General features: G+C 43.5%; 1 protein-coding gene, 1 long non-coding RNA gene and 1 other non-coding gene across 5 annotated transcripts; 2 read left to right on the top strand and 1 right to left on the bottom strand.

The window, feature by feature from the left end:
* Positions 1-2,908: 2,908 nt before the first annotated feature.
* LOC118387388 (divergent protein kinase domain 1B-like) lies at positions 2,909-24,636 on the bottom strand. Of its 3 annotated transcripts, none has more exons than XM_035775691.2 (7): positions 24,504-24,636; positions 20,895-21,029; positions 19,049-19,156; positions 18,776-18,952; positions 9,140-9,366; positions 8,763-8,904; positions 2,909-8,332 (listed from the first exon to the last, which is right to left on the bottom strand). In XM_035775691.2, the coding sequence occupies exons 2-7, from the start codon at positions 20,949-20,951 to the stop codon at positions 7,889-7,891; spliced, it is 1,155 nt and encodes a 384-aa protein (XP_035631584.1). In that variant the 5' UTR covers positions 20,952-21,029; positions 24,504-24,636; the 3' UTR covers positions 2,909-7,888. The 3 variants fall into 3 exon arrangements, with proteins under 3 accessions (XP_035631584.1, XP_035631583.1, XP_052381408.1); XM_035775690.2 differs by lacking the exon at positions 24,504-24,636 and adding an exon at positions 23,869-24,496; XM_052525448.1 differs by lacking the exon at positions 24,504-24,636 and adding an exon at positions 23,006-23,164.
* LOC118388135 (small nucleolar RNA SNORA17) lies at positions 3,900-4,028 on the top strand. The gene has a single exon (XR_004826517.1). It is a non-coding gene; the product is annotated as a small nucleolar RNA SNORA17 (small nucleolar RNA).
* A 95-nt stretch (positions 24,637-24,731) lies between the features above and the next one.
* LOC118387389 (uncharacterized) lies at positions 24,732-27,198 on the top strand. Its single transcript, XR_004826410.2, has 3 exons — positions 24,732-24,950; positions 26,035-26,080; positions 26,273-27,198. It is a non-coding gene; the product is annotated as an uncharacterized LOC118387389 (long non-coding RNA).
* The last annotated feature ends 616 nt before the right edge of the window (positions 27,199-27,814 follow it).

Raw genomic sequence — 27,814 nt, 5'->3', positions numbered from 1 at the left:
CCTGGCCTCTCTCCAATTCGCATACTGCCCCAAAAGATCCACAGATGACGCAATCACTATTGCACTCACTGCCCCTTCTCACTTGGACAAAAGGAACAACTATGTGAGAATGCTGTTCATTGACTATAGCTCAGCATTCAACACCATAGTGCCCTCAAAGATCATCACTAAGCTAAGCTCCCTGGGACTGAACACCTCCCTCTGTAACTGGATCCTGGACTTCCAAACGGGCCACCCCCATGTGTTGAGGGTAGGCATAAAATATCTGCCTTGCTGAACCTCAACACGGGAGCCCCTCAAGGAGGGATGCTTAGTCCCCTCCTGTACTCCCTCTTCACCCACGACTGCGTGGACGTGCATAACATAGCGCCAATACAGGACTAAGATCGAATCGTACTACACCAGCTCCGACACTCGTCTGATTTGTCAGGGCCTGCAAACTATTACAGACTACAAAGGGAAGCACAGCCAAGAGCTGCCCAGTGACACAAGCCTACCAGACAAGCTAAATAACTTCTATGCTCGCTTAAAGGGAAATAAGTCTGAAACATGCATGAGGGCATCAGCTGTTCCGGACAACTGCGTGATCACGCTCCCCGCAGCCGATGTGAGAAAGACCTTTAAACAGGTCAACATTCACAAGGCCGCAGGGCCAGATAGATTACCAGGACATGTACTCCGAAGATGCGCTGACCAACTGGCAAGTGTCTTCACTGACATTTTCAACCTCTGTCTGAGTCTGTAATACCAACATGTTTCAAGCAGACCATCATAGTCCTTGTGCCCAAGAACAGGTAACCTGCCTTAATGACTACCTACACGTAGCACCCACGTCTGTAGCCATGAAATGCTTTGGAAGGCTGGCTGGTCATGGCTCACATAAACACCATTATCCCAGAAACCCTAGACCCACTCCAATTTGCATACTGCCCCAACAGATCCACAGATGACACCATCTCTATTGCACTCCACACTGCCCTTGCACACCTGGACAAAAGGAACACCTATGTGAGAATGCTATTCATTGACTACAGCTCAGCGTTCAACACCATAGTGTCCTCAAAGCTCATCAGTAAGCTAAGGACCCTGGAACTAAACACATCCCTCTGCAACTGGATCCTGGACTTCCTGACGGGCCGCCCCCAGGTGGTAAGGGTAGGTAACAAAACATCTGCCACGCTGATTCTCAACACGGTGGCCCCTCAGGGGTGAGTGCTTACACCCCTCCTGTACTCCCTGTTCACTCATGACTGCATGGCCAGTCACGACTCCAACATCATCATTAAGTTTGCTGATGACACAACAGTGGTAGGCCTGATCACCGACAACGATGAGACAGCCTATAGGGAGGAGGTCAGAGACCTGGTCGTGTGGTGCAAGCACAATCTCCCTCAACGTGATCAAGACAAAGGAGATCATTGTGGACTACAGGAAAAGGAGGACCGAGCACACCCCCATTCTCATCAACAGGGCTGTAGTGGAGCAGGTTGAGAGCTTCAAGTTCCTTGGCGTCCAGATCACCAGCAAACTAACATGGTCGAAGCACACCAAGAAAGTCGTGAAAAAAAACCTATTCCCGCTCAGGAGACAGTTTTATATCTTTATGTTTGAAGCCTGAAATGTGTCAAAAGGTCGCAAAGTTCAAGGGGGCCGAATACTTTCGCAAGGCACTGTATCTTGAGATCCTGAGGCCCATTGTAGTGCCATTCATCCCCCGCCATCACCTCATGTTTCAGCATGATAATGCACAGCCCCATGTTGCAAGAATCTGTACACAATTCCTGTAAGCTGAACATGTCCCAGGTCTTCCATGGCCTGCATACTCACCATACATGGCATCCATTGAGCATGTTTATGATGCTCTGGATCAATGTGTACGACAGTACGTTCCAGTTCCTGCCAATACCCAGTAACTTCACAAAACAATTGAAAAGTGGGAGAACATTGAACAGGCCACAATCAACAGGTTGATCAACTCAATGCGAAGATGTCACGCTGCATCAGGCAAATGGTCACAACAGATACTGACTGGTTTTCTGATCCACGCCCCACCTTTTATTGACGCTATCTGTGATCAATCTGATACATTTATATTCTCAGTCATGTGAAATATATAGGTTAGGCCCTAATTGATCAATTAAATTTATTTCAATTTACTGATTTCCTTATATGAACTAACTCCGTAAAATCTTAATTGTTGCATTTCTATTTTTGGTCAGTGTATATAAAATGTTGAGGGTAAATAATTACTGGTATTCATGTCAGTCATTTCTCAAATGATCTATTTTCTCTAGCCCCTCGGCTGGGAAGCGTCCAATGAGGAACATTGGATACCACCATGATCATTTGGGTCCCACTGGCCAAGCTGATGAAACAGGAAAATAAAAGCCTGTCGTTCCTCCCTGAAAGAATGGTGTGCACACCTAATGGTAAGCAACGGGTGGCCTTAATTCAGTCTGCATGAAATATATAGGTCTGTGATGAGAAATCATGCACCATGCTGAACTTGTGATGGACAACCTCTACCACATTATCTGAGACCTGCACAGCCACATACAAATGCATGCTCACAAGGCTGTTTTGAATGGTATGTCTGGGGCCTGTAATAACGGTTCATGGGTTCTAACTGTTTCTTCTGGAACTGGTAAGAATAATAGTCTCTGGGTTTATTCCTCCCTTCATATGTAACTGTGGTACCAGTGCCACGGTTGTGCAATGACCGGGCAGACAAACTGACACATGATGGCTCTACTGCCCTGTCCAGCGGGTACGGAACTGGGCCAGATAAACCCTGACCCTCACCAGAAGGACAGGGTATGTTTAACCTATAGACTGGTTGTTTAGCAACAACCGATGTGTGTCAACTATGGGGTAAAACACATTGGTTTGGCTTAGATGATTGACAACATTTGAACTTTCGTCTCAATGTTTATTGAAAACATAAATACATCTGCACAATGCCACAAGAGGTCTCTTCACAGTCCCCAAGTCCGGAACAGACTATGGGAGGCACACAGTAGTACATAGAGCCATGACTACACGGAACTCTATTCCACATCAAGTAAAATTTGATTTAAAAAACAGATTAAAAAACACCTTATGGAACAGCGGGGACTGTGAAGCAACACAAACATTAGCACAGACACACACACACACTCACACACAAACAAACACACAGAAACACACACACAATAAAATACGCAGTATACATACACATGGATTTAGTACTATAGATATATGGTAGAGGTGGAGTCGGGGCCTGAGGGCACACAGTGTGTTGTGAAATCTGTGAATGTCTGTCTTAATTTTGCTGGACCCCAAGAAGAGTAGCTGATCCATAATAAATACAAATACAAAATGAGCACTTGTCTCAAATACATTGAAAGTTGTTGGCTGGCTAGAAAATTTGAGCCATATTAACATTGACATGAAATCTGTGAAAATTCCTCTAAACAAGACATGGTCTCAACAAGAGAACTAGCTGAGATGTGTCACCTACGATTCCCCACATGGCAGCTTCTTGTCATTGTTGATAGCTATCTGACATGTTAGAATCAAGCCTTCAGGCCACATCGACGCCTACGTCATTTGTGACATTGTCAGCCAACCAGTCTAATCAAGAATGGTTCATCTTGGTGTAAAATGGATGCTGTAGAACTAGCAGCAATGTACTTGGACTAACTACTTTATGTACTTTTGACTTTGTTGCCTTAATCCGTTTCCTTGTGGCTCTTCAAACCTAACCTATAGTCTTTTGGATGTTAATTTCAGATGAAGAGCAGTCTGGAGGTGCAGCAGTAGCGACTGTGGTCGTAGTGGGGGATGACCAAGCCATAAGCCATGGTCATTACACTCCTCACTGGGTAACGTACTGGCTAAGTGTATTGGTCTCTGACCAATCCGCCCCTCGAGGCGTTGCAGTCTGACTTTACGTGTTGAGCCTGTGTGATGAGGGGCGGAGAGTGAAATATATTTATATGCTGAGGACCCAGAACGGTGGGTACTTGAAATAATCATAGCTTTTGGCCAACCAAGGAACCATTTAGACCCTCTGAAAATGGTTCTTAGTGTACAGGAAGTGTTTGAACAGGAGTGAGCCAGTTAAAGAAAAAATAGTTTGGTATTTATTGTTTTAGTCCATTGGTGACATTGTCCAAAAATGTTTTACTTATGTCAACAATGGAACAAACACCAAAAATGTTTTACTTATGTCAACAATGGAACAAACACCAAAAACTGTGGTGGACTTTTCCTTCAAGATCCCTCACCCTCAGCAGTTGTGTTTCTTGTGTTAATTTGTTTACTGACTGGTAACTGCCATTAGTCCAAGACTTTGAGTTTTGATTGACTTTGATCCGAGGTCTACTTTTCTTGGTCATTTTGGAGGATTGATAGGTCTTTTGGCTATCGTTTTCTCACCCATTTCTCACCCATTTCCTGATTCTTTGAGAGATTGCAGATGTGACAAAGAAGACAAGATGTGGCCAGTTTCAAAGTTGAAGATTCAAGGTGATGGTAGAGAAAGTATTGTGCAGGCCACACTCTTGCCTGTTTATGGTGACATCTTCTATAGCGTAGGGCACTGTTTTGCTGCATTAATTGGTTACATTTTATTATATTCCTACAGATCTACACAACCAACGTTAAAGTTATAGAAAATGTAACAAATTAAACACTGAAATATCATAATTTGGATAAGTCTCCATCCTAAACTTAGTACTTGGAAACACCTTTGGCATCCATTAGTTCTGAATCATTTGGAATAAGATTCTACCAACTTTGCAGAACTCTTACGGCAACAACCACTGTGTACAAAACATTAGGAACACCTGCTCTTTCCATGACATGGCCTGACCAGGTGAAAGCTATGATCCTTGATGTCATGTTGAATCCACTTCAAACTGTGTAAATGAAGGTGAGGAGATGGGTTAAAAGATTTAATGCTTGAGACACATGGATTGTGTATGTGTGCCATTCAGAGGGTGAATGGGCAAGATCGAAGTGCCTTTGTAACGGAGTATGGTAGTAGCTGCCAGGCGTATCAGTTTGTCAAGAACTGCAATGCTGCTGGGTTTTTCACGCTCAAGTTTCCCGTGTCTCAAGAATGGTCCACCGCCTAAAGGACATCCAGCCAACGGTAGGCCTGTGGCCGAAAATGGGTCTTTGACGAAAGACGACAAAGGAGGCTGACCTGAATTGTGCAGAGCAACAGACTGGCTACAGTTAGTCAACTGACTGTCCAGTACAACATTGGTACCCAAAGACCCAAAAGAATGCACAACTCGTCGTACCCTGACACGAATGGGGTGTGGCAGTCGACGACCTTGGATTTCCTCTTTCAGCACAAAAAAAATGAATGGGTTGCAGTGGACTAAGGAACAAACCATAGAGAATTTGAAAAACATTGCCTGGTCTGATGAATTCCAGTTCCTGCTGTTTCACGCTGATGGGAGGGCTTCGGTATGGCGAGAACCACGAGTACATGCATCCATCATGCCGCATGTCAACATTGCAGGCTGGTGGTGTGTTTTCATGGCACACATTGGGCCAGTTGATAAGTGGCACAATAATTGAATGCCAAGGGATATATAAACATCATTGTCAATCGGGTGCATCCCTTCATGGCAGGAGTGTATCAATCTGTGAATTGATTTTTTTTTTCAGCAGGATAATGGCACAAGGCTTGGATTGTCCAGGAATGGTTCCACGAATGATGCATTCTGCTTACTGCAGTGGCCTGCCCAGTCACCAGATCTCAATCCAATTGAGCATCTGTGGGATGAGATGGAATGAACTATTCGGTATAGAGATCCACTACCAGCCAATTTGACACAACTGTGGGACGCATTGGAGTCAACATGGGCCAGCATCCCTGTGGAAAGCTTTCTAGACCTTGTGGAGTCCATGGCCAGACAAATTGAGGCTGTTCTGAGGGCACAATCAGGTGCAACTTGATATTATGAAGGTATTCATAATTTTTTGTACACTGTGCATGTTGCTGTAAGAGTTGCGCAAAGTTGGTAGAATCTGATAGGCACTGTATTTGGGTAGATGGATGATCATATTAACCTCTGGACTGTCTGATCATGTTAACCTCTGGACTGTGTACCCTTTAATTAGGCAGTATTTGGATCCAATTTAAGAATCAAATTGCCTTATGGACCAGACTTTGGTTTTGAGTGTCACTTTTATCATGATGCAATTTTCAAGCTAATTCAAATCTCAAGCTGATCTCACTGGTTGAAATATATTTTCTTATGAGCGTTTCCCTTCAGATACCGAAACATGTCACTATTACAATGTATCTACTGACACTGGAGACTATTTTATCAAGTACACCTGTAAATTGAATATATTGGTGCCATGGAAAGATGGATGGAACTTGAGGCGAGAACATGGTTGGTTGGAATGTGAATGGCAAAATACTGTCGGGGCGAACTACACAATGGTAAAAGACAGCTTTTTTCCCCTTAAGTGATAATGCCAGAGAAGCCGGTGTTTGGAGTATATATTGGCACGGGTGTTAGGCCCATGACTAGGGCCGGCAAACCGTGCCAATATCCTCCACACCGGCTTTGAGTGCATATTCACTTTTATCAACATATTCAAATAAAGATTAACATTTTGATTTGATGAATTTGTTCATACTATTTCATCGTTCCACAAGACCGTCCCGACACAAATCTAGGGTTGCTACCCAAGCTGGTGTTTCGGTTGCCAGTGACGCGCCACAGTCGTTAAATTTTTTGTTCTGTGTCAGTCGTTCATTCTTAATGTTCCATTGCCATGCTGGCTGGCAACCTTCTTATCCCTTGCTTGCTAGCTAGCCAACTACGGCTAACTTAGTCACGTCAAACAGTGCAGCCTGAATAGCTGCATTTGTTTAAGCTGTTTTGTGACATTTGTTTGGATAATGTTTATTGTTTATTTGGATGCATCATAGCAATGAGCTAATGAGGTGCGATATCGCCAGACAGTGGATTGCGCAATCGGATGGAACAGTAAATAGTAAGTTAGATGGTGGTACAGACACTGGCTGGAATGCGGTTTTACCCAATCAGCATTCAGGATTAGACCAACCTGTTGTATAATTCATAAAATACTGAGACTTCAATTTTTTTTGTCTAGAAAAATTGCCATAGTTTGGAGTGCTGTATTTTTTTTTCTTTTCATCTGAGTAATATAGATTGGTTATGATCTATCACAAAAGCTCAATTGATCCCTCCATATTTCCATCTCATTTGACCTTGTCTGATGGACCATTCACACACAGATAAAATAGTAGTTTTTTCACATACTGTTACATCACTCCCATATTTTCATGGCATTACACCTCTACATTGACGTTCCCTGATAGAAGTTATACACTTAACTACTCTTTAAAGTAGAATACTGTACATTTAATTATCATTACATAGGCAAGGCCCTGAGAATAGACCAGACAGTTTCCTCCTTCACAAAATAAAGAATCCTTCCATAAAAATAAACCGCCTTTACTTTTAAATCATAATCCATTTGATTTTCATTCATTTTCACTTTCAGCCAGTGATTTACTAGTCTGTTTTACTCAAGCTTTTGGCATGTTTGTAAAAAAGTAGGGTAGGAGGGGAAATACCTCTAGGGTAAATAATAGGGTAGAGTTTGGACCTGCCTCACTCCTATGGGTAGGTCCTGGTGTTTTGTTTTTCCTGGTTAAGGTCGGTCTAAGGAAAAATGAGTTGTAGTCATTAGGGCATACCGTAGAAAATTATGTGAACAGTTAATACATTTGCATTTCTTACTGGACAACTTCAGATTGTCCATTTGTTTCAATCCATTTTCCTTTATTTGGTGTCAAATGAATACGACCCAGGCCTACATATGGCTCCGAGCAGCTCTTCTGTGGTCCTCAAGAGTACTGTGTGTTGGAGATGGTCTTCCACAGCAGGGTTTTGAGGTTGTTGAGGACCAGCGAGTGGTGTACCTCCATCTGGCTAGCCAGGCCGCTGAGCGTCACACAGGTACGGAGCTGCTTCTCCAGGTCTATGCGGAGGTCCTGGGGCGCCCCAGACACCAGATAGTCCTGTAGCATCACACACACCTTGGCTAGGTTGGGCTGGACCACCTCTGTGTTACATTGCTTCACCAGCCGATCGCAGGTGGCAGTGCAGTCACGCCCGAAGGTGCAGTCAGCGTTGGTCTCGCAGCGACGTCCCCGCAGAAACCTGCGGACCGCCATCTCGGATGCCACGCTGCGCAGGTCTGCCATCTTGCAGTCATACCTGAAGTTATACCCCACGTGGCGCAGGCTGGCGTCACACATCAGGAAGCTGCCGTAGGCCCCGTGGAACACCTGTTGGAATTGATGGGGTACAGATGTTTAGTGTATAGATCATTATAAATCAGACAACTACACTTTCTATTCCCAATGATTATAAATTGTCTGTCCTCTGTCTAAGCTTGATATGTTTTATGTATTCACAGAGCCGCAACCAGTGGCCAAAAGGTCATATTAGCATGGGCAGTACCATTGTGCTTCCACCATTTTAATGTAGCTAACCCAGGGGGAAACTTCCAATTTCATTGGCTGGTCCCTCCTGGTGATCCTTTTGGAGTCATGTTCAACCAGGTCATCAGGAGGGATCAGCCAATCGTGAAGAAAATTGACTACTTTAAAATGGAGGTGGCCTCAATGGCACTGCCCATGCTGTCACATACGCTATAATGGCACAGATACAAAGATGAGTCCTCTATCTCTATGGCTCCACCTATCTTATCTTTACCTCCTCTATGAACTCCAGCAGGCCGATGGTGATGCGGGCCCTCCGGGGCCACGCCGGGGCCAGCCACTGGTTCAGGCTGGAGCTCAGGGCCTCTGGGACTAATGCCTGCAGGTAGCTGGGGACCTCCAACCTATAGAGGGAGCTGTAGATTTAATGTAATATTATTTCTGGGTTAAAAAAAAATACATACACCAACAAGATGTGCATTTAATCCCAGATAATATAATTTGAAACCAATGAACACCTAATCAAACCACACATCCAAGAAACAAATGTTTGTAGTGGCATTTCTTGAAAATTACATGGACAAAACCAATTAAAATCAGCCAATACAGTCATTCTTTAATTAAAACCCTTATTTCCAAAGTAGTCCTTACCTGTGGCCCACGCGCTCTGTCACGTACAGGTCCCCGCAGAAGCCCAGCAGTTTGGGGGTATGCTCCTTCTCCTGCAGGGCTACCATCAGAAGGAACTCGTTAATCTGGAGGAGAGCCCACACAGACTTGGCTTCCGCCAGGGACACCTTGCGGTCCTTGTTGACATCGGCCAGGGTGATGACACGACCCACCAAGGTGGTGAGAGAGGGTTGCTCTCCCAGGTTAGACTGCAGGGAGGACAGAGAGAAAACGAAGTGAGGAACTGATATGTACAGGAGACCATGATGTTCAAACCTTGCGAACGAAGGTTACAGTTTTTGTCCACTAAACAACGGCGTAAATATCAGCCAGCTAAGACTAGAATAACAGTTTAAATATACACTTCATGGACAGTTTATTAGGTACACCCATCTACACTGAAATATAAAAAACGCAACATGCAACAATTTCAAAGATTTACTGAATTACAGTTCATATATGGAAATCAGTCAATTGATCAAAAATATTAGGCCTAATCTATGGATTTCACATGGAAATCCAGATATGCATCTGTTGGTCACAGATCCGTTGGGATTTGCTATTAGGATCCCCATTAGCCATGGCAAAAGTATCAGCTACTCTTCCTGGGGTCCACATGAAACATGACATAATACAGAACATTATTAGTAAAGGACTGAAATCCAGTGCATTCGGTATTCAGACCCCTTGACTTTTTCCACATTTTGTTACGTTACAGCCTTATTTAAAAAAAAATATATCTCATCAACCTACACAAAATACCCCACAATGACAAGGCAAACACAGGTTTTTAGGAATTTTTGCAAATGTATATAAAAAGAAAAACTGATGTCACATTTACATAAGTATTCAGATCATTTACTCATTTACATTAATATTTTGTTGAAGCACCTTTGGCAGCAATTATAGCCTCGAGTCTTCTTGGGTATGACGCTATAAACTTGGCACTCCTGTATTTGTGGAGTTTCTCCCATTCTTCTCTGCAGATCCTCTCAAGCTCTGTCAGGTTGGATGGGGATAGTCGCTGCACAGCTATTTTCAGATTTCTCCAGAGATATTTGATTGGGTTCAAGTCCGGGCTCTGACTGGGCCACTCAAGGACATTCAGAGACTTGTCCCGAAGCCACTCCTGCATTGTGTTGGCTGTGTGCTTAGGGTCGTTGTCCTGTCCCCAGTCTGAGGCCCTGAGTGCTCTAGAGAAGTTTTTCATCAAGGATCTCACTGTACTTCGTTCCGTTCATATTACCCTCATCTCCCAGTCCCTGCCGCTGCAAAACATCCCCACAGCATGATACTGCCACCGCCATACTTCACCGTAGGATGGTGCCAGGTTTCCTCCAGATGTGACGCTTGACATTCAGGCAAAATAATTCAGTCTTGATTTCATCAGACCAGAGAATCTAGTTTCTCATGGTCTGAGAGTCTTTTAGGTGCATTTTGGCACTCTCAAAGCAGACTGTTGTGCTTTTTACTAAAGAGTGGCTTCCGTCTGGCCACTCTATCATAAAGGCACTCTTGGTGGAATGCTGCAGAGGTGGTTGTCCATTTCCACAGAGGAACTCTGAGGCTCTGTTAGAGTGACTATTGGGTTCTTGGTGGTTCCAAACTTCTTTCATTTAAGAATGATGGAGGCCACTGTGTTCTTGGGAACCATCAATACTGCAGAATTTTTTGGTGCCCTTCCCCAGATCTGTGCATCGACACAATCCTGTCTCATCTTTCTTTGGACAATTCCTTCAACCTCATGGCTTGGTTATTGCTCTGACATGCACTGTCAACTGTGGGACCTGAAATAGACAGGTGTGTGCCTTTCCAAATCATGTCCAATCAATTGAATTTACCACAGGTGGACTCCACTCAAGTTGCAGAAACATCTCAAGGATGATCAATGGAAACAGGATGTACCTGAGCTAAATTTTGAGTCTCATAGCAAAGATTCTGAATACTATTGTAAATACGCTATTTCTGTTTTTATTTTTAATACGTTTGCAAAAATGTTTAAAAACCTGTTTTTGATTTGTCATTATGGGGTCATTTGATCAATTTTAGAACAATGCTGTAACGCAACAAAATGTGGAAGAAGGGAAGGGATCTGAACTTTCCGAATGCACTCTAGATTTAAAAATGTCACACACAGCCTACATATCAGTACACACAATATCTAGGTCTAATACATAGTACAGTGCAAATTACACTACTATACAAGATATATAAAAAAAGATTTATTTGCCACACACACACAGCTGGGCAGTAGTCCAGGTGCAAAATAAAATAGGGCCTGTAGGACCTGTCTGGTCGTCTGAGATGTCAAGAAGGCAGAGCAACAGCCTATCATGGACAGACCTCTTCCCATTTTAGCAGCCATTGAGTGCATATTTTTTGACCATGACAGCTTACCATCTAGGGTTACACCCAGCAGTTTTGTCTCCTTAATTTGCTCAATAGCCATATTATTCAAAAATAGATCTAAAAAAGGTTTAGAGTTGCATACGTAATTTGCACTAAAAAATATGCTTTTAGTTTGAGATTTTTAGCACAGGCCTATTGCTAGTTACCCACTCTAAAACTGAAGCGTCTGAGTTATTTATTTTATTGATGCAGCCGACATGTATATTGTTGAGTCATCAGTGTTCATTGACACACAGGCTTTACTCAAGGTCAGTGAAAGGTCATTTGTAAAAACAATAATGGCACAAGTCGGCTGCCCTACGGTAGCGTCCCTATAAGCAAACTGAAAGTCTGTTGTGAATTTGTTTTCTGTAAGCTATAAAAACAAAGAGAGTCGCACACATATATATATACACACACACAGTTGAAGTCAGACGTTTACATACACTTAGGTTGGGGTCATTTAAAAAAAAATAATAATAAAAAAAAAAGTAACCCCCTTTTCTCCTCAATTACGTAGTATCCAATTGTTAGTCATTACTATCTGCTTCTTATCACAGCACGCATCAAACCCGGAAGCCAGCCGCACCAATGTGTCGGAGGAAACACTGTGCACCTGGCGACCTGATTAGCGTGCACTGCGCCTGGCACGCCACAGGAGTCGCTGGTGCGCGATGAGACAAGGATATCCCTACCGGCCAAACTCTCCCTGACCCGGACCACGCTAGGCCAATTGTGCCAAAGAACACCATCTCAACCGTGAAGCACAGGGGAGGCAGCATCATGTTGTGGGGGTGCTTTGCTGCAGGAGGGACTGGTGCACTTCACAAAATAGATGACATCATGAGGAAGAGAAATTATGTGGATATATTGAAGCAACATCTCAAGACATCAGTCAGGAAGTTAAAGCTTGGTCGCAAATGGTTCTTCCAAATGGACAATGACCCCAAGCATACTTCCAAAGTTGTGGCAAAATGGCTTAATGACAACAAAGTCAAGGTATTGGAGTGGCCATCACACTGCCCTGACCTCAATCCTATAGAACATCTGTTGGCAGAACTGAAAAAGCATGTGCGAGCAAGGAGGCTACAAGCCTGACTCAGTTACACCAGCTCTGTCAGGAGGAATGGGCCAAAATTCACCCAACTTACTGTGGGAAGCTTGTCGAAGGCTACCCGAAACGTTTGACCAAAGTTAAACAATTTAAAGGCAATGCTACCAAATACTAATTGAGTGTTTGTAAACTTCTGACCCGCTGGGAATGTGATGAAATAAATCATTCTCTACTATTATTCTGACATTTCACATTCTTAAAATAAAGTGGTGATCCTAACTGACCATAGACAGGGAATTGTTACTAGGATTAAATGTTAGGAATTGTGAAAACTGAGTTTAAATGTATTTGGCTAAGGTGTATGTAAACTTCCCACTTCAACTGTATATGGATTGTGTGACACTTTGTTTTTATAGCTTACAGTTCATTCACCGTTAGTCAGCACCTCTACACTAAATCATCTTCTCTGGGTGTGTGCCAGTTCATTATTTTTAATTTGTTTTCTGTAAAATAAACGTTGTATTTGATAAAACACAATTTTCCCCAAAGTTTGCTAAGCACTTGTAACAGGCTGATTGGTCGGCTGTTCGAGCCAGTAAAGGATGCTCTGCTATTCTTGGGCAGTGGAATGACTTTTTCATCCCTCCATGTTTGAGGGCACATGCTTTCTTCCAGGCTTAAATTGAAGATGTGGCAAACAGGAGTCACAATGTACTCTGCTACCAACCTCAGCAATTTACCTTGGTGTAACTCAAAACTACAGTGCTTGTCTTTAATGATTTTGTCCATTATTGTCAAGTAATTATTTAATCAGTGTTCATAAATTCCAATTATATTTATATGTCTGACACCCAGAGGTTGTAAAGTTCTGGTCTTCAATAAAACAGACAGAATTCCCAGCTCACAATTGATCAGATCCCAATTTATTTGCGAGAGCTCTCAACTTTTCACAAATACATTTCTTCTTATACCATCCTAAACTATGCACATACATACATAAATACATACATACATACACACCAACATGGATTTTCTCATGAGTCTAACCCCTCAGCTGACCGTTCCAGGCTCCCCCAGACACTATAACTCTGGAGGAGCGCTCCCTGTCCTCTCTTATCTCCACATACATTCCTTTCTTCCTAGGTCCATGCCATATAACCCCTTCCTAACATAATGTAATACTACAAGAAAGACAGGGTAGAATTCTTGCCAGTTATAGTGCAGTATACCTTATTTAGTCATTATTGATAAAAATCCCATAACAATTATGCATAAATATGGAGGCTCAGTATTAAATACTTGTTGTTTGCATGTCATACCTACGTTTGCTAATCTTGTCAACAAAAAAGTTATTAAAGTGGTTGGCAAAATCAAAGGAACAAGCCATCTGCCTCAATGAAGGATAGAGCAGAGTTTGCGTTTTTGACAAAAATTTAATTCAAAGTACTTTATTATTCATCTTTGTTCCATAATATAGGTTCTTATTTTTGTTTAGTTACGTGATTTCTCAATTTACTGTATGTTTACCAGTCTGCTTTGTTGTCAGAAATTTCCCTCTGCCTCATCGCTCTCAGCCATAGTTTTTCAATTCATCATCTATCCATGGGGATTTCGCAGTTCTAACAGTCAGTTTCGTGATGGGCGCATGCCTTTCAGTAACCAGAAGAAGCATTTTCATAAATGCAGCATCCGAATGTTCCTCATTAGACAAATCAGACCAACAAATATTTTTCACATCTTCGACATAGGAATTATTGTTCATATACAATTTTAGGTCCAGTCTTTGGAATTATTTTTTTCTAGATATGGCTGCATGATCAAAAATATATGAACACCTGCTTGTCGAACATCTAATTCCAAAATCATGGGTATTAATATGGAGTTTGTCCTCCATTTGCTCCACTCTTCTGTAAAGGCTTTCCACTAGATGTTGGAACATCGCTCGGGGGCTTGCTTCCATTCAGCCACATGAGCATTAGTGAGGTCGGGCACTGATGTTGGGCGATTAGGCCTGGCTCGCAGCCCGCGTTCCAATTCATCCCAAAGATGTTAGATGGGGTTGAGGTCAGGGCTCTGTGCAGGCTAGTCAAGTTCTTCCACACCAATCTTGACAAACTATTTCTGTATGGGCCTCACTTTGTGCACGAGTGCATTGTCATGCTGAAACAGGAAAGGGCCTTCCCCAAACTGTTGCCACAAATTTGGAAGCACAGAATAATCTAGAATGCCATTGTATGGTGTTGTTTTAAGATTTCCCTTCACTGGAACTAAGGGGCATAGCCCGAACCATGAAAAACCATGAAAAACAGCCCCAGACCATTATTCCTCCTCCACCAAACTTTACAGTTGGCACTATGTATTGGACAGATTTGTCTGTCGGGTTGCCAGATGGTGAAGCGTGATTCATCACTCCAGAGAACGCGTTTCCACTGCTCACCTTGCTTTTCTGGTTGGCTGGCAAGTTTCACCATCCAATTATTTCAGCTCTACAGGAGTGCAAATTTCACTATGGCACGGACTAGCCTAGGCAGCCGATATGATAGGAACATAGGAGTTATTAGAATGTGGAAATATTAGTCAATTTTTGCATGCTACCTGAGACATGAAACAGATGGGATGGCATACAAAGGCCAGCAATGTATTAACGTGCAATTTGCCTGAATGGATAATGGTAACACTTCAACCACTACATTTTTATTAGACACTGGGTTTTTCTGAAAACTGTTTAGGTGTGAATTCATTACATCCCGCTGTTTTTAAAATCGACTCAAGATAGTTCAATGGAAACGCAACCTAACAGGCAATTGTCACATCTATTTTCTATTCAAATGTTCTACATGTCGGAAAAAAAGAAAAAAAAGAAAAGGAAAAAAACCACAAATCGCTGGACAAGTTACTGGAAATATAGCTATTGTCTGTAGGAGCAAACTATTTTCATGAATGGGGTGGTGTACCTAATAAACTGTATATAATGCTATTTAAAGAAGAAAAAAATAGACAACCAAAAACAGTTCACTTTTCAGTTCAGTTAGTCGTACACACCATAATAAAAACGAGACTGTGAGGAATGATTGAAATGTGCTAGATTTCTTCCATATAACTTATTCCCTTCCCCACTCTCAGCCCATCTCTATATGGCTGAGAGTGGAGCCATTGTACTGACAATGACGTGTAGGGTTATATTTGGCACGGGGCTTCAGCCTCTAACCTCTCTCTGCCTCTCCCTCCCTCCCCCTACCGCCTCGTTCCATCACACACTCTATTCTCTATCTCCCTCCTCTCTGATTGAGGGGTTGAGTTAATTTGCATTTTAAGATGACATTTTGTGCATGCCTGTAACACAGCCTGTACCAGAAAACACCAGTTCCCTATAGATGGGTTAGCTGACAACGTCACAGGCAGATGTCATCCTGTTGTTGTGATTCTGGATGGCCAGATTGCTAGCAAGAATGGCAAGAAACATGCTCCGTTCAAAAAATGCAGAACTAAGAACAGATACAGCCCTTGGTTCACTCCAGACCTGACTGCTCTCGACCAGCACAAAAACATCCTGTGGCGGACTGCAATAAGCATCGAATAGTCCCCGCGATATGCAACTGTTCAGGGATATCAGGAACCAATACACGCAGTCATTCAGGAAAGCCAAGGCCAGCTTCTTCAGGCAGAAATTTGCATCCTGTAGCTCTAACTCCAAAAAGTTCTGGAACACTAAAGTCCATGGAGAAAAAGAGCACCTCCTCCTAGCTGCCCACTACATTGAGGCTAGGTAACACGGTCACCACCGATAAATCCATGATTATCGAAAACTTCAACAAGCATTTCTCAACGGCTGGCCATGCCTTCCTCCTGGCTACTCCAACCTCGGCCAACAGCTCCACCCCCCCCGCAGCTACTCGCCCAAGCCTCTCCAGGTTCTCCTTTACCCAAATCCAGATAGCAGATGTTCTGAAAGAGATGCAAAACCTGGACCCGTACAAATCAGCTGGGCTTGACAATCTGGACCCTCTATTTCTGAAACTATCAGCCGCCATTGTCACAACCCCTATTACCAGCCTGTTCAACCTCACTTTCATATCTTCTGAGATCCCCAAGGATTGGAAAGCTGCCGCAGTCATCCCCCTCTTCAAAGGGGGAGACACCCTGGACCCAAACTGTTACAGACCTATATCCATCCTGCCCTGCCTATCTAAGGTCTTCGAAAGCCAAGTCAACAAACAGGTCACTGACCATCTCGAATCCCACCGTACCTTCTCCGCTGTGCAATCTGGTTTCGAGCCGGTCACGGGTGCACCTCAGCCACGCTCAAGGTACTAAACGATATCATAACTGCCATCAATAAAAGACAGTACTGTGCAGCAGTCCTCATCAACCTGGCCAAGGCTTTCGACTCTGTCAATCACCATATTCTTATCGGCAGACTCAGTAGCCTCGGTTTTTCTAATGACTGCCTTTCCTGGTTCACCAATTACTTTGCAGACAGAGTTCAGTGTGTCAAATCGGAGGGCATGTTGTCCGGTCCTCTGGTAGTCTCTATGGGGGTGCCACAGGGTTAAATTCTCGGGCCGAATATTTTCTCTGTATATATCAATGATGTTGGTCTTGCTGCGGGCGATTCCCTGATCCACCTCTAAGCAGACGACACCATTCTGTATACTTCCGGCCCTTCCTTGGACACTGTGCTATCTAACCTCCAAACGAGCTTCAACGACATACAACACTCCTTCCGTGGCCTCCAACTGCTCTTAAACGCTAGTAAAACCAAATGCATGCTTTTCAACCGTTCGCTGCCTGCACCCGCACGCCCGACTAGCATCACCACCCTGGATGGTTCCGACCTAGAATATGTGGACATCTATAGGTACCTAGGTGTCTGGCTAGACTGTAAACTCTCCTTCCAGACTCATATCAAACATCTCCAATCTAAAATCAAATCTAGAGTCAGCTTTCTATTCCGCAACAAAGCCTCCTTCACTCACACCGCCAAACTTACCCTAGTAAAACTGACTATCCTACCGATCCTTGACTTCGGCGATGTCATCTACAAAATAGCTTCCAATACTCTACTCAGCACTGGATGCAGTTTATCACAGTGCCATCCGTTTAGTTACTAAAGCACCTTATACCATCCACCACTGCGACCTATATGCACTAGTTGGTTGGCCCTCGCTACATATTCGTCGCCAGACCCACTGGCTCCAGGTCATCTACAAGTCCATGCTAGGTAAAGCGCCGCCTTATCTCAGTTCACTGGTCACGATGGCAACACCCACCCGTACGTAGCACGCGCTCCAGCAGGTGTATCTCACTGATCATCCCTAAAGCCAACACCTCATTTGGCCGCCTTTTGTTCCAGTTGTCTGCTGCCTGTGACTGGAACGAATTGCAAAAATTGCTGAATTTGGAGACTTATCTCCCTCACGAACTTCAAACATCTGCTATCTGAGCAGCTAACCGATCGCTGCAGCTGTACATAGTCTATTGGTAAATAGCCCACCCATTTTCACCTACCTCATCCCCATACTGTTTATATTTATTTACTTTTCTGCTCTTTTGCACACCAGTATCTCTACCTGTACATGACCATCTGATCATTTATCACTCCAGTGTTAATCTACAAAATTGTAATTATTCGCCTACCTCCTCATGCCTTTTGCACACAATGTACATAGACTCTCTTTTTTCTTTTTTTTCTACTGTGTTATTGACTTGTTAATTGTTTACTCCATGTGTAACTCTGGGTTGTCTGTTCACACTGCTATGCTTTATCTTGGCGAGGTCGCAGTTGTAAATGAGAACTTGTTTTCAACTAGCCTACCTGGTTAAATAAAGGTGAAATAAAAAAGTTAATAAATAAATAAAATGTGGGGAATCGTAAGTGGCTCGTTTCAGCTTGTTATTGATACTATGTTTTGACTGATTTCAAGTCAATGCTAAAATGGTTCACTAGCTAGTTAACCAACAACTAACGATTTAATTGAAAGACAAGTGCTCATTGTACAAATGTATTTAAGTTTTCAATAAACATCGGAGACTAAATATAGCTTCTATCTTAGCCAACCCTGTCCGTTTTTCCCCATAGTTACAAACACCTCAGTTTTGTTGTTAAACAACCAACATGTCTATTGTGGAAAGCTCTATCTAATCTGACTGACAGGAAGTGAAATGGGCAACCAGACCTTGAGAAAGCTGTGCAACATCTCTCTGAACTCATCCATGGAGGTCCCGCGGGTGGGCTTGTCAAACAGGGTAATTTCCTGTCTCAGTACAGAGTCAGGAGCCACGTCCCCCTTCAGAGGCTCTTCTAGACCACACTTTATCACCACAGGCCTGTCCTTCCACAGACCACTGTACACCTAGAACCACAGGTAAATATACCCATTACATAGAGACAGAGTAGATAGAGTGTGTGTGCGTGGGTATTACCTGATGTGTGTGTATGTGTTACCTACTTGGTGTGTGGAAGAGGTGGACATGCATCGCTGCAGGGTCAGGCTCCTCTCCTCACACAGGGCCTTGCAGGACGACCCTGAGATAATGCCTCTCCTGTAGTGGTCACACTGAGACAGACAGACAGGAAACAGGAAATACGTCATCACATTATCAACAGGAAGAGGATCCAAGGATCCTACAATATAGCAGGTTTGGAGAACTTACTTAGCAGGTTAGGTGAATTAGGTAAAGGTTAGGAAACGGGTGAGCTAAAAAAAATACAGCTTTTGTCAAATTGTCAAATGTGAATAATTGTATCTCTCCCTCATATGTACTATGGCCTAAATCCCAGGTGGAGATACCCACCTGTACGCAAACCATTGTTTTTTTTATACTGTAGATAACAATGGTGAGGATTTTCCAGTCTCCACACAGATGTCAACTTATTTTCACCCCCTGTGAGATGGCTTATGTGTTCATACACATGTATCGGTTATATTTGGTCCACCCTGAGCTGGGCACCATTGTTGGCACTGAGTAGCGATATACCCCAACCCCCAAAAAATATCTGGAAAAGACTGTTTGCAGAAGCAGAAAGGAGAAGTAAAGTCATTGCATAAATTAGCATGTGTGGGTGTGAGATTATCTTGTTTAGGAAACATCCAGGTAAAACATCCAGGCAGCATGCCAGCCTGTAGCTAAATCGACTGCTTCAGTAGCTTGTGCCACAGTAAGATGAGATCCACCCAAACAGTTTCACTCTTACAAAGCAAAATTGATAAATAAAGACTATAGGCTGTGACCTCCTTCTCCACGGTATAACAGTTGCTATGGTAATAGGATTTCATTTTGGCCACTTTGGTTGCGAGCCAACCAATTAAAGGCCCAGTCGTCCTTAATGTCGCACTAATGTGCAAATTAGCCTAGCGGGACACACACAATGGCAACACTCTTCTCTCACTCCTTCCTTCTCTCTTACACTCTCCATCCCGCTACCTTCTCTCTCCATGTTCCCCCTTTCCAGACACTGTTTTCCCTGTTTGTATGTCCTGAGACAGACAGCCTGCCTCTCCCTCTCACAGCACAAGGAAGAGTAGGGCACGATAGTACTGCCTTATTCATCACAATAAAACTATACATAGATAAAGACACCAAAACAGGACCATCTCAGGCTGGCCATTCATCTTTACCCTTCCCCTCTCTCTCTCTTGATCCTTTACTTCTGAATATGTGTGTGCTGACTGCTGAGCAACAAACAGTCCCACTTCAGAGTATAAATGTAATATTTCACAGGGACCTCGCCCTTGCTGCTTAAATTCAACCTGAAATGTAAAATATGTGACGAGGGAAATGACTGTGCTGACGTTGCTGATCTGGGAATGATTGGTTACTTCTCATCACTGTTCATCGCAGGGAACATTGCTTAAGGAAACTAGAGTAGAGTCACTTCTCCTGTGGCCTGGCTACCATTAAATGGCACCCTATTCCCTATTTAGTGCACACATTTTGGACAGAGCCTGAGTAAATAAGATGACATTTTGAATGCAGGCTCTCTGTTACATCACTGATTTTTCATCCAGTGTGACTCTTATCAGGTATTCTGTGAATTACTCTTTCCTGGTCCAAATTTGCTCTATTATAAGACGAACCATCCTGCACTCAGCAGTCACTGACACTAAATACAGATGACTCTTTTTGTCATTCACTCTTTCCATCTGTCCATTTCCAGACCTTAGTGTTCCATCTTCCACCCACAGCTTGCCCTTCCAGTCCCTTTAAATGTTCTTCCAATCCATTACTCCCACGCTCTCTCTTTCTCCTTCCTTCGTAGGAGGTGTCAGGGTGTTCACGCTGTTTCATACTTACAATGACCATGTGGCAGACGTGTCCTCGGCAGAGCTCTGAGTAGGAGGCGTACTGCATGTAGAGGACCCAGCTGGCTACCAGGATCCCCAGCCAGGCCAGAAGCAGGTACTTCACCTTTAACGCCGGGAGACGACTCTACACAGGAGAGGAGAAGATTACACATTGACCAAAGTCCACAGTCCTACAGATATGGGTCTTCTGCTTTATCCCAAACAAGACAAACATACTGAGGAAGAGAGGGGTTTTAGGCCATAAAGACACTGAGAAAGCTAAGCAATCTTTATAATATGGTCTTGTGGAAGACATTCTTCTCCAAGGCGAAATACAGAACTATCAGCATGGCCATTGCGGGGAAGAAAATGCACAACCCTGATTTGGCCAGCAGCATGCTCTAACTCAATGACCCATTCAAACCTGTATTTATGTAAGGACAGACGCTGGGAGATGAGAAGCAAGTACAGGGAGTAAACATTTAATAAATATCTGACATGAAACAAACAAGGACAGCGTCTAACAGGGGAAACAACAACAATAATAATACTGACACAGAGATCAAACCGAGGAAAAGACAGATATAGGAGGGAAAAATCAACAAAGTAATGGAGTCCAGGTGAGTCCAAAGAAGCACAGATGCGCGTAACGATGGTGACAGGTGTGCGTAATAATGGGCAGCCTGGCGTCCTCGAGCGCCAGGCAGGAGGAGCGGGAGCTAGTGTGACAGTACCCCACCCCCTCTAGGGGTGCCACCCGGCGTCCCACCTGGGTGAGCCTGATGGGCCGGCCAAGACATGGGAGCCGGCTTGGGCATGGAAGCCTGACGAGCTGGCTGAGGCGTGAAAGCCTGGCGATCCCGCTGAGGCATGGGAGCCTGACGAGCCGGCTGAGGCGTGGGAGCCTAACGAGTCGGCTGAGGCGCGGGGCCTGCCGAGCCAACCGAGGCAAGAAAACCTCTCGAGCCAACGATGGTGACAGGTGTGTGTAATGATGGGCAGCCTGGCACCCTCGAGCGCCAGGGAGGGTGAGCAGGAGCATGTGTGGCAATTTACTGTTGGCTGTAGTGCCATATCAGAGAGGGGCATCTACAAAGTTACATTTTAAACAGATCCCCTCTTGTTGAACTCTCTAATGTGCAAAGAAATTTGCAGTCTTGCCATTCCTGGCACCTTTCTTTTACTCCTCAAACGTTCATCGAGTATAAGGTTTGGTTGTCACAAAATGACAACCTGGTCTCAGAGCATTTTGTATTATGCTGTACGCAAACCTGAGAAACTCCATTTAGTATGTTATGTTATGTTTCGTATGGCATGTATTCATTTGTGGATGTCCATCCCCCATTTCATATGATATATTACGAATTACGATTTGTACTATATGTTACGAATTTGAAAAACGTACAATATTTTATGAATTTGAAAAATGTACAATATGTCACAAATTTGCAAAATGTAAGATATGTTACGAATTCTAGCTAGGTGGCTAACGTTACCTAGGGGTTAGGGTTAAGTTTAGGAGTTAGATTAAAGGGTTAAGGTTAGGGGAAGATAAAAGGGTTCAGGTTAGGGGAACGGTTAGCAAACATGATAAGTAGTTGCAAAGTAGCTCAGAAGTAGTAAGTAGTTTAAAATGTGCTAAAATGCAAAACAAAATTGTGATGATATTTGAACTTACAACCTTTGGGTTGCTAAACATTCACGTTATACGCCTACCCAGTCACACCGACCAGCCACCCTCCTTCGTTTTTGTCTTAAGTAACCATCTGTTTTATGTAACCATACCAAACATAATATATCATACTAAAATGGAGTGTCCAGGATTTACACTGAACAAAAATGTAAACGCAACATGCAACAATTTTACTGAGTTACAGTTCATATAAAGAAATCAGTCCATTTAAATAAATTCATTAGGCCCAGATATGCATCTGTTGTTCACAGATAGCTTTAAAAAAAAACAATAAGGGCATGGATCAGAAAACCAGTCAGTATCTGGTGTGATCACCATACCCTACCGCCACCATGGGGAACTTTGTACCACAACATTGACGTCAGCAAACTGCTTACCCACACAACGCCATACACATGGTCTGCGTTTGTGAGGCCGGTTGAACGTACCTGCCAAATTTTCTAAAATGACGTTGAAAGTGGCCTATGGTATAGAAATTAACATTCAATTCTCTGGCAACAGCCCTGGTCGACATTCCTGCAGTCAGCATGCCAATTGCACGCTACCCCAAAACTTGAGACATCTGTGTCATTGTGTTGTGTGACAAAACTGCACATTTTCCCCAGCACAAGGTGTAACGATCATGCTGTTTAATCAGCTTCTTGATATGCCACACCTGTCAGGTGGATGGATGCTCTTGGCGAATGAGAAATGCTCACTAACAGGGATGTAAACAAAGTTGAGAAAAATAAGCTTTTTGTGCATATGGAACATTTCTGGAATCTTTCATTTCAGTTTATGAAACATGGGACTAACACTTTACATGTTGCGTTTATATTTTTGATTAGTGTACGTACAGAATGATATGCAATGCTCTGAGACCAGGTTGCAAATGAATATGAATAATCACTTTTAATACATAAGTGCGTGCAGAACCCATACTCTGGGGGTAGTAAATTGTCCCGATTTTAATGCAACTTGCCAAGCCATTATTCACAGTTACAGGGCCTTCACTGCAGCCAAAACTGAAAGGCTTGTGTATTCAAGAAATGAATACCACGGATGTATATCACTCAAATCTTTCCAACATTGATATTCAATAGCACCCGTGTCCATAAGGCAAATAGCCTGGTCTAAACTTTGTGCAGACAAAATCAAATCAATACAATGGTATATTGTGTTATTACCTAATTAGAAGTCTACAGTTTAGCAATTTACTGACAAATAGAGAGAGATAGAATAATCTTATTTGTAACGATCTGATGGCAAATAGGGAACAAAAACTCAGCCAAATCTCAGCTAGTGGTCCCACCTGCAGCCCCTTCGACATAGGGCAAAACAGCACCAGGTGCACGAGCCTCCGTAGACCTCTGGGCATCATAAGCGATTCCGTTAGTAGAACGCGCTCGGGCTGGAACTGCAAATCACTGAACCGTATTCCCGTCGAGACACATCCATGGGACCAGCATCTCCAGTCTGAGCATACTAAACTGACGTCACCTGTTCACCCCTATGGCATTCAGCGCATTTATCGTTCGAGATTTTCATGTGGAGCAAAGATCCTTTATGAAAATAAAAGACCAAATCTAAACCGTCCAGAGCCACAGTGAGTCAGGTCAGCGAGAAAGTGGCCATCGTTTCATAATCCAATTTCATACACAAACAACGCCATTCGGTTTGCAGAAAATCATAGCCTATCCTAAGCTTTCAGACGTCATTGGGGAAAAATACAAAGTGGAGCTATATTCCTTTCACAGCATGCAGACTGACATGCTGAGCACATGTTTTCAGCTGCCTAGGCGCCATCGGTTAGGATATTAATGTTGACTGAAAAATCCTGTCCGACTCCTCCGTTTCAAAAAATACATTATTGAATACGCTACCAGTCTACACCTTCTGACTCTACGAACGAACTCTCATAACAGCAAGAGCCAATATATGCCTGACCTGAAAATGTGGTCGATGCCACTAAATGGATGGTGTGACGCAATCGCGGAGCATCCGGAGCAGGCACGCAGAGGCCAAATTGAGTTCTGTACCACATCGCCGTATGCCCCTCAAACGTTGTAACAATAGGGAGGGCTCGGTATAGCTCCGCATTGACATGATTGGTTGAGGGTAGGTGAGGGCGGGAGGTCCTGTATAAACACAAACTCACTTCCTTGACAACTTCCTTCACAACAGCGCTGCTCGGCGCTGCCCTGACCTGACCTCTGCAGAGGCCATATCGCCGTAAATGCTTCACGGCCAATGCAGCCTCCGGATTGACCATGTAGCGCCTTTAACAGCCAGCTTTGCAGTGACTCATGAGAGTGCTATTTTAAAAGGGCAAATTGCAGGTCTCAAGCCACCAGTATTCTGCCAGCAGGACAATGATGACGTCACGTTCGTATGGTAATAAGGAAACCTTTCAAATAAAAGCCCCTATTTCAAAACATTGCAATGTGGATAACTCATTCAAAAGATATTGCATTTTTATCAATGGCCACTTGTTTTGTGCCAACAAGAAAAGGCAATTAAGAGAAAAAAATAAAAAATATATGTGTTTAGAAACTTGTTCTACCTGTCAGCTAAAGTGGTGTGGAAAATACTCAGTAGGGTCTCTACTAACCTAATATTTGTAGTTTTGGAGGTGGACTGTGTAGTACATATCCAGCAGCACTTAATTCTCCACCCCCTCCATAGCCCCCAATGCAATACACTGTAATAGACTATACATTGGAAACATCACTGATACATCACTTGGGCCAAGCTTCCTGCCATCCAGGACCTCTATATCAGGTGGTGTCAGAGGAAGGCCCTAAAAAATTGTCAGACTCCAGTCACCGTAGTCATAGACTGTTCTCTGTGCTACCGCACGGCAAGAGGTACCGGAACGCCAGGTCAAGGTCCAAAAGGCTTCTCAACAGCTTCTACCCCCAAGCCATAAGACCCCTGAACAGCTAATAAAAGGGCTACCCAGACCCCTCTTTTATGCTGCTGCTACTCTCTGTTTATAATCTATGCATAGTCACTTCAACTCTACCTACATGGACATATTACCCCGACTAACTGGTGCCCCCGCACACTGACTCTGTACTGGTACCCCCTGTATATAGCCTGGCTTGTTATTTACTGCTGCTGTTTAATTATTTGTTGCTTTTCTTTTTTTTAATTTACTGAACACTTAAAAAAAAAATCTTATCTTCTTTAAAGCATTGTTGGTTAAGGGCTTGTAAGCAAGCATTTCACTGTAAGGTGAAATACACCTGTTGTATTTGGCGCATGGGACAAATACAATTAGCTTTGATTTGTGTTGTACTACTGAATGAAACTGTGAAGATATGCACTCAGACCAGCCTTTGTGATTGAACTTACGTTAATTACATTACTTTAGTTGGCTGCTTTGACCAAAACATGAATGTCATAACCTATTCTACGAGCCTATTGTTTGTGTATGATCTTTATTCATTGCTCACTTGTTTCTTAACAATGTCAGGTACAGGCCAGGATGACTGGGACCTTCAGCAAGTAAAAGACAGGGGGTAAGAAATCATTTGAACATCACAGATATAAATTGCCACTGTGCCCATGATACATTTAACTACATTACTTTAGTTGTCTGCTATGAGAAAAACTTGTATGTAATATAACCTCTTCTGGTAGCCCAGTGTGTGTGTATGAACTATGTGGAATATCTTTGGACCATTGGCTTCCCTGAAAACATGTACTGATAGGAGGAGCAATATGAGTCTCAGAGGTCGTTACGCTGGCTGGGGATGGTGATGGAGGCTTTGGTGGTCCACACAACAAAGAAGCAGGTGTTTCTTCCAATGATGTGGAGCTAGCCTTGGACCTGGTGCTAGTAAGGATGGTCTTCACGGAGGCGGTAAGACCCTCCCCCCTTGATATAGAAATCCTTTGACTTCATTGCCTCTTCAATGGTAAGGTCCCTTGCACCATAAGGACACTTGATCTCCACCACTGCTGTGGTGCCCACAAAACCATCTAGTGAGGCACCAAGGATCCCAGACCCCGTGACTCAAAGCCCTCACTCCTGCACATCAGTCCTTGTAGCCATTTTGAATGCCTTGATGTCCTCCACTTTGCTATCTGTGCCCCAATACACAAATAACCCCTGTGATCTGAGGACTCTTTATAGCAGTGACATATTAAAATGCTTGGCCCTAACCCCTGCTACATAATTTCTGGCCCTTAGCCACTGAAGATCCTCCTCTGTGGGCTCTCAGGACAGAAGGCTGTAGTCTTCGGCCGGGTACAGGTCCTCCACTGACTGCACCTGGTTGGGCATGGCAGGCTTCCTCCACTCACGTTCCACATCCGTGCCGCCGATATTGTGAACCACCAAAATAGGCTGCATGGCTACACTTACTGTATGATATTCATGGAAGCATTTGAATGTTAGAATCCCCTGGTCACCTATAGAGACCTGCCAAGAGGAAGGATGTTAAGTGCCACATGCCTTTCAATGCATGACTTTGAACACCTTGAAAAGGATTTGTGGTAAGAAATGTGTTTTATAAATAAAGTTTGATTTGATTGATGACATTACAAGGACGGTTCTGACCTAGAATATGTGGACAACTATAAATACCTAGGTGTCTGGCTAGACTGTAAACTCTCCTTCCAGTCTTATATTAAACATCTCCAATCCAAAGTCAAATCTAGAATCGGCTTTCTATTTCGCAACAAAGTCTCCTTCACTCACGCCGCCAAACTTACCCTAGTAAAACTGACTATCCTACCGATCCTCGACTTCGGCGATGTCATCTACAAAATAGCTTTCAACACTCTACTCAGCAAACTGGATGCAGTCTATCACAGTGCCATCCGTTTTGTTACCAAATCACCTTATACCACCTCTGCGACCTGTATGCTCTAGTCGGCTGGCCCTCGCTACATATTCGTCGTCAGACCCACTGGCTCCAGGTCATCTATAAGTCTATGCTAGGTAAAGCTCCACCTTATCTCAGTTCACTGGTCACGATAACAACATCCACCGGTAGCACACGTTCCAGCAGGTATATCTTACTGATCATCCACAAAGCCAACACCTCATTTGGCCGCCTTTCCTTCCAGATCTCTGCTACCAGTGACTGGAACGAATTGCAAAAATCGCTGAAGTTGGAGACTATCATTTCCTTCACCAACTTTAAACATCAACTATCTGAGCAGCTAACCGATCACTGCAGCTGTACATAGCCCATCTGTAAATAGCCCATCCAATCTACCTACCTCATCCCCATATTATTTTTCTT

Source organism: Oncorhynchus keta, chromosome 9 (assembly GCF_023373465.1).
Source record: "Oncorhynchus keta strain PuntledgeMale-10-30-2019 chromosome 9, Oket_V2, whole genome shotgun sequence".
Lineage (NCBI taxonomy): Eukaryota > Metazoa > Chordata > Actinopteri > Salmoniformes > Salmonidae > Oncorhynchus > Oncorhynchus keta.
The sequence above is the reverse complement of the archived record's forward strand: the minus strand, read 5'-3'. Positions and strand labels throughout refer to the sequence as shown.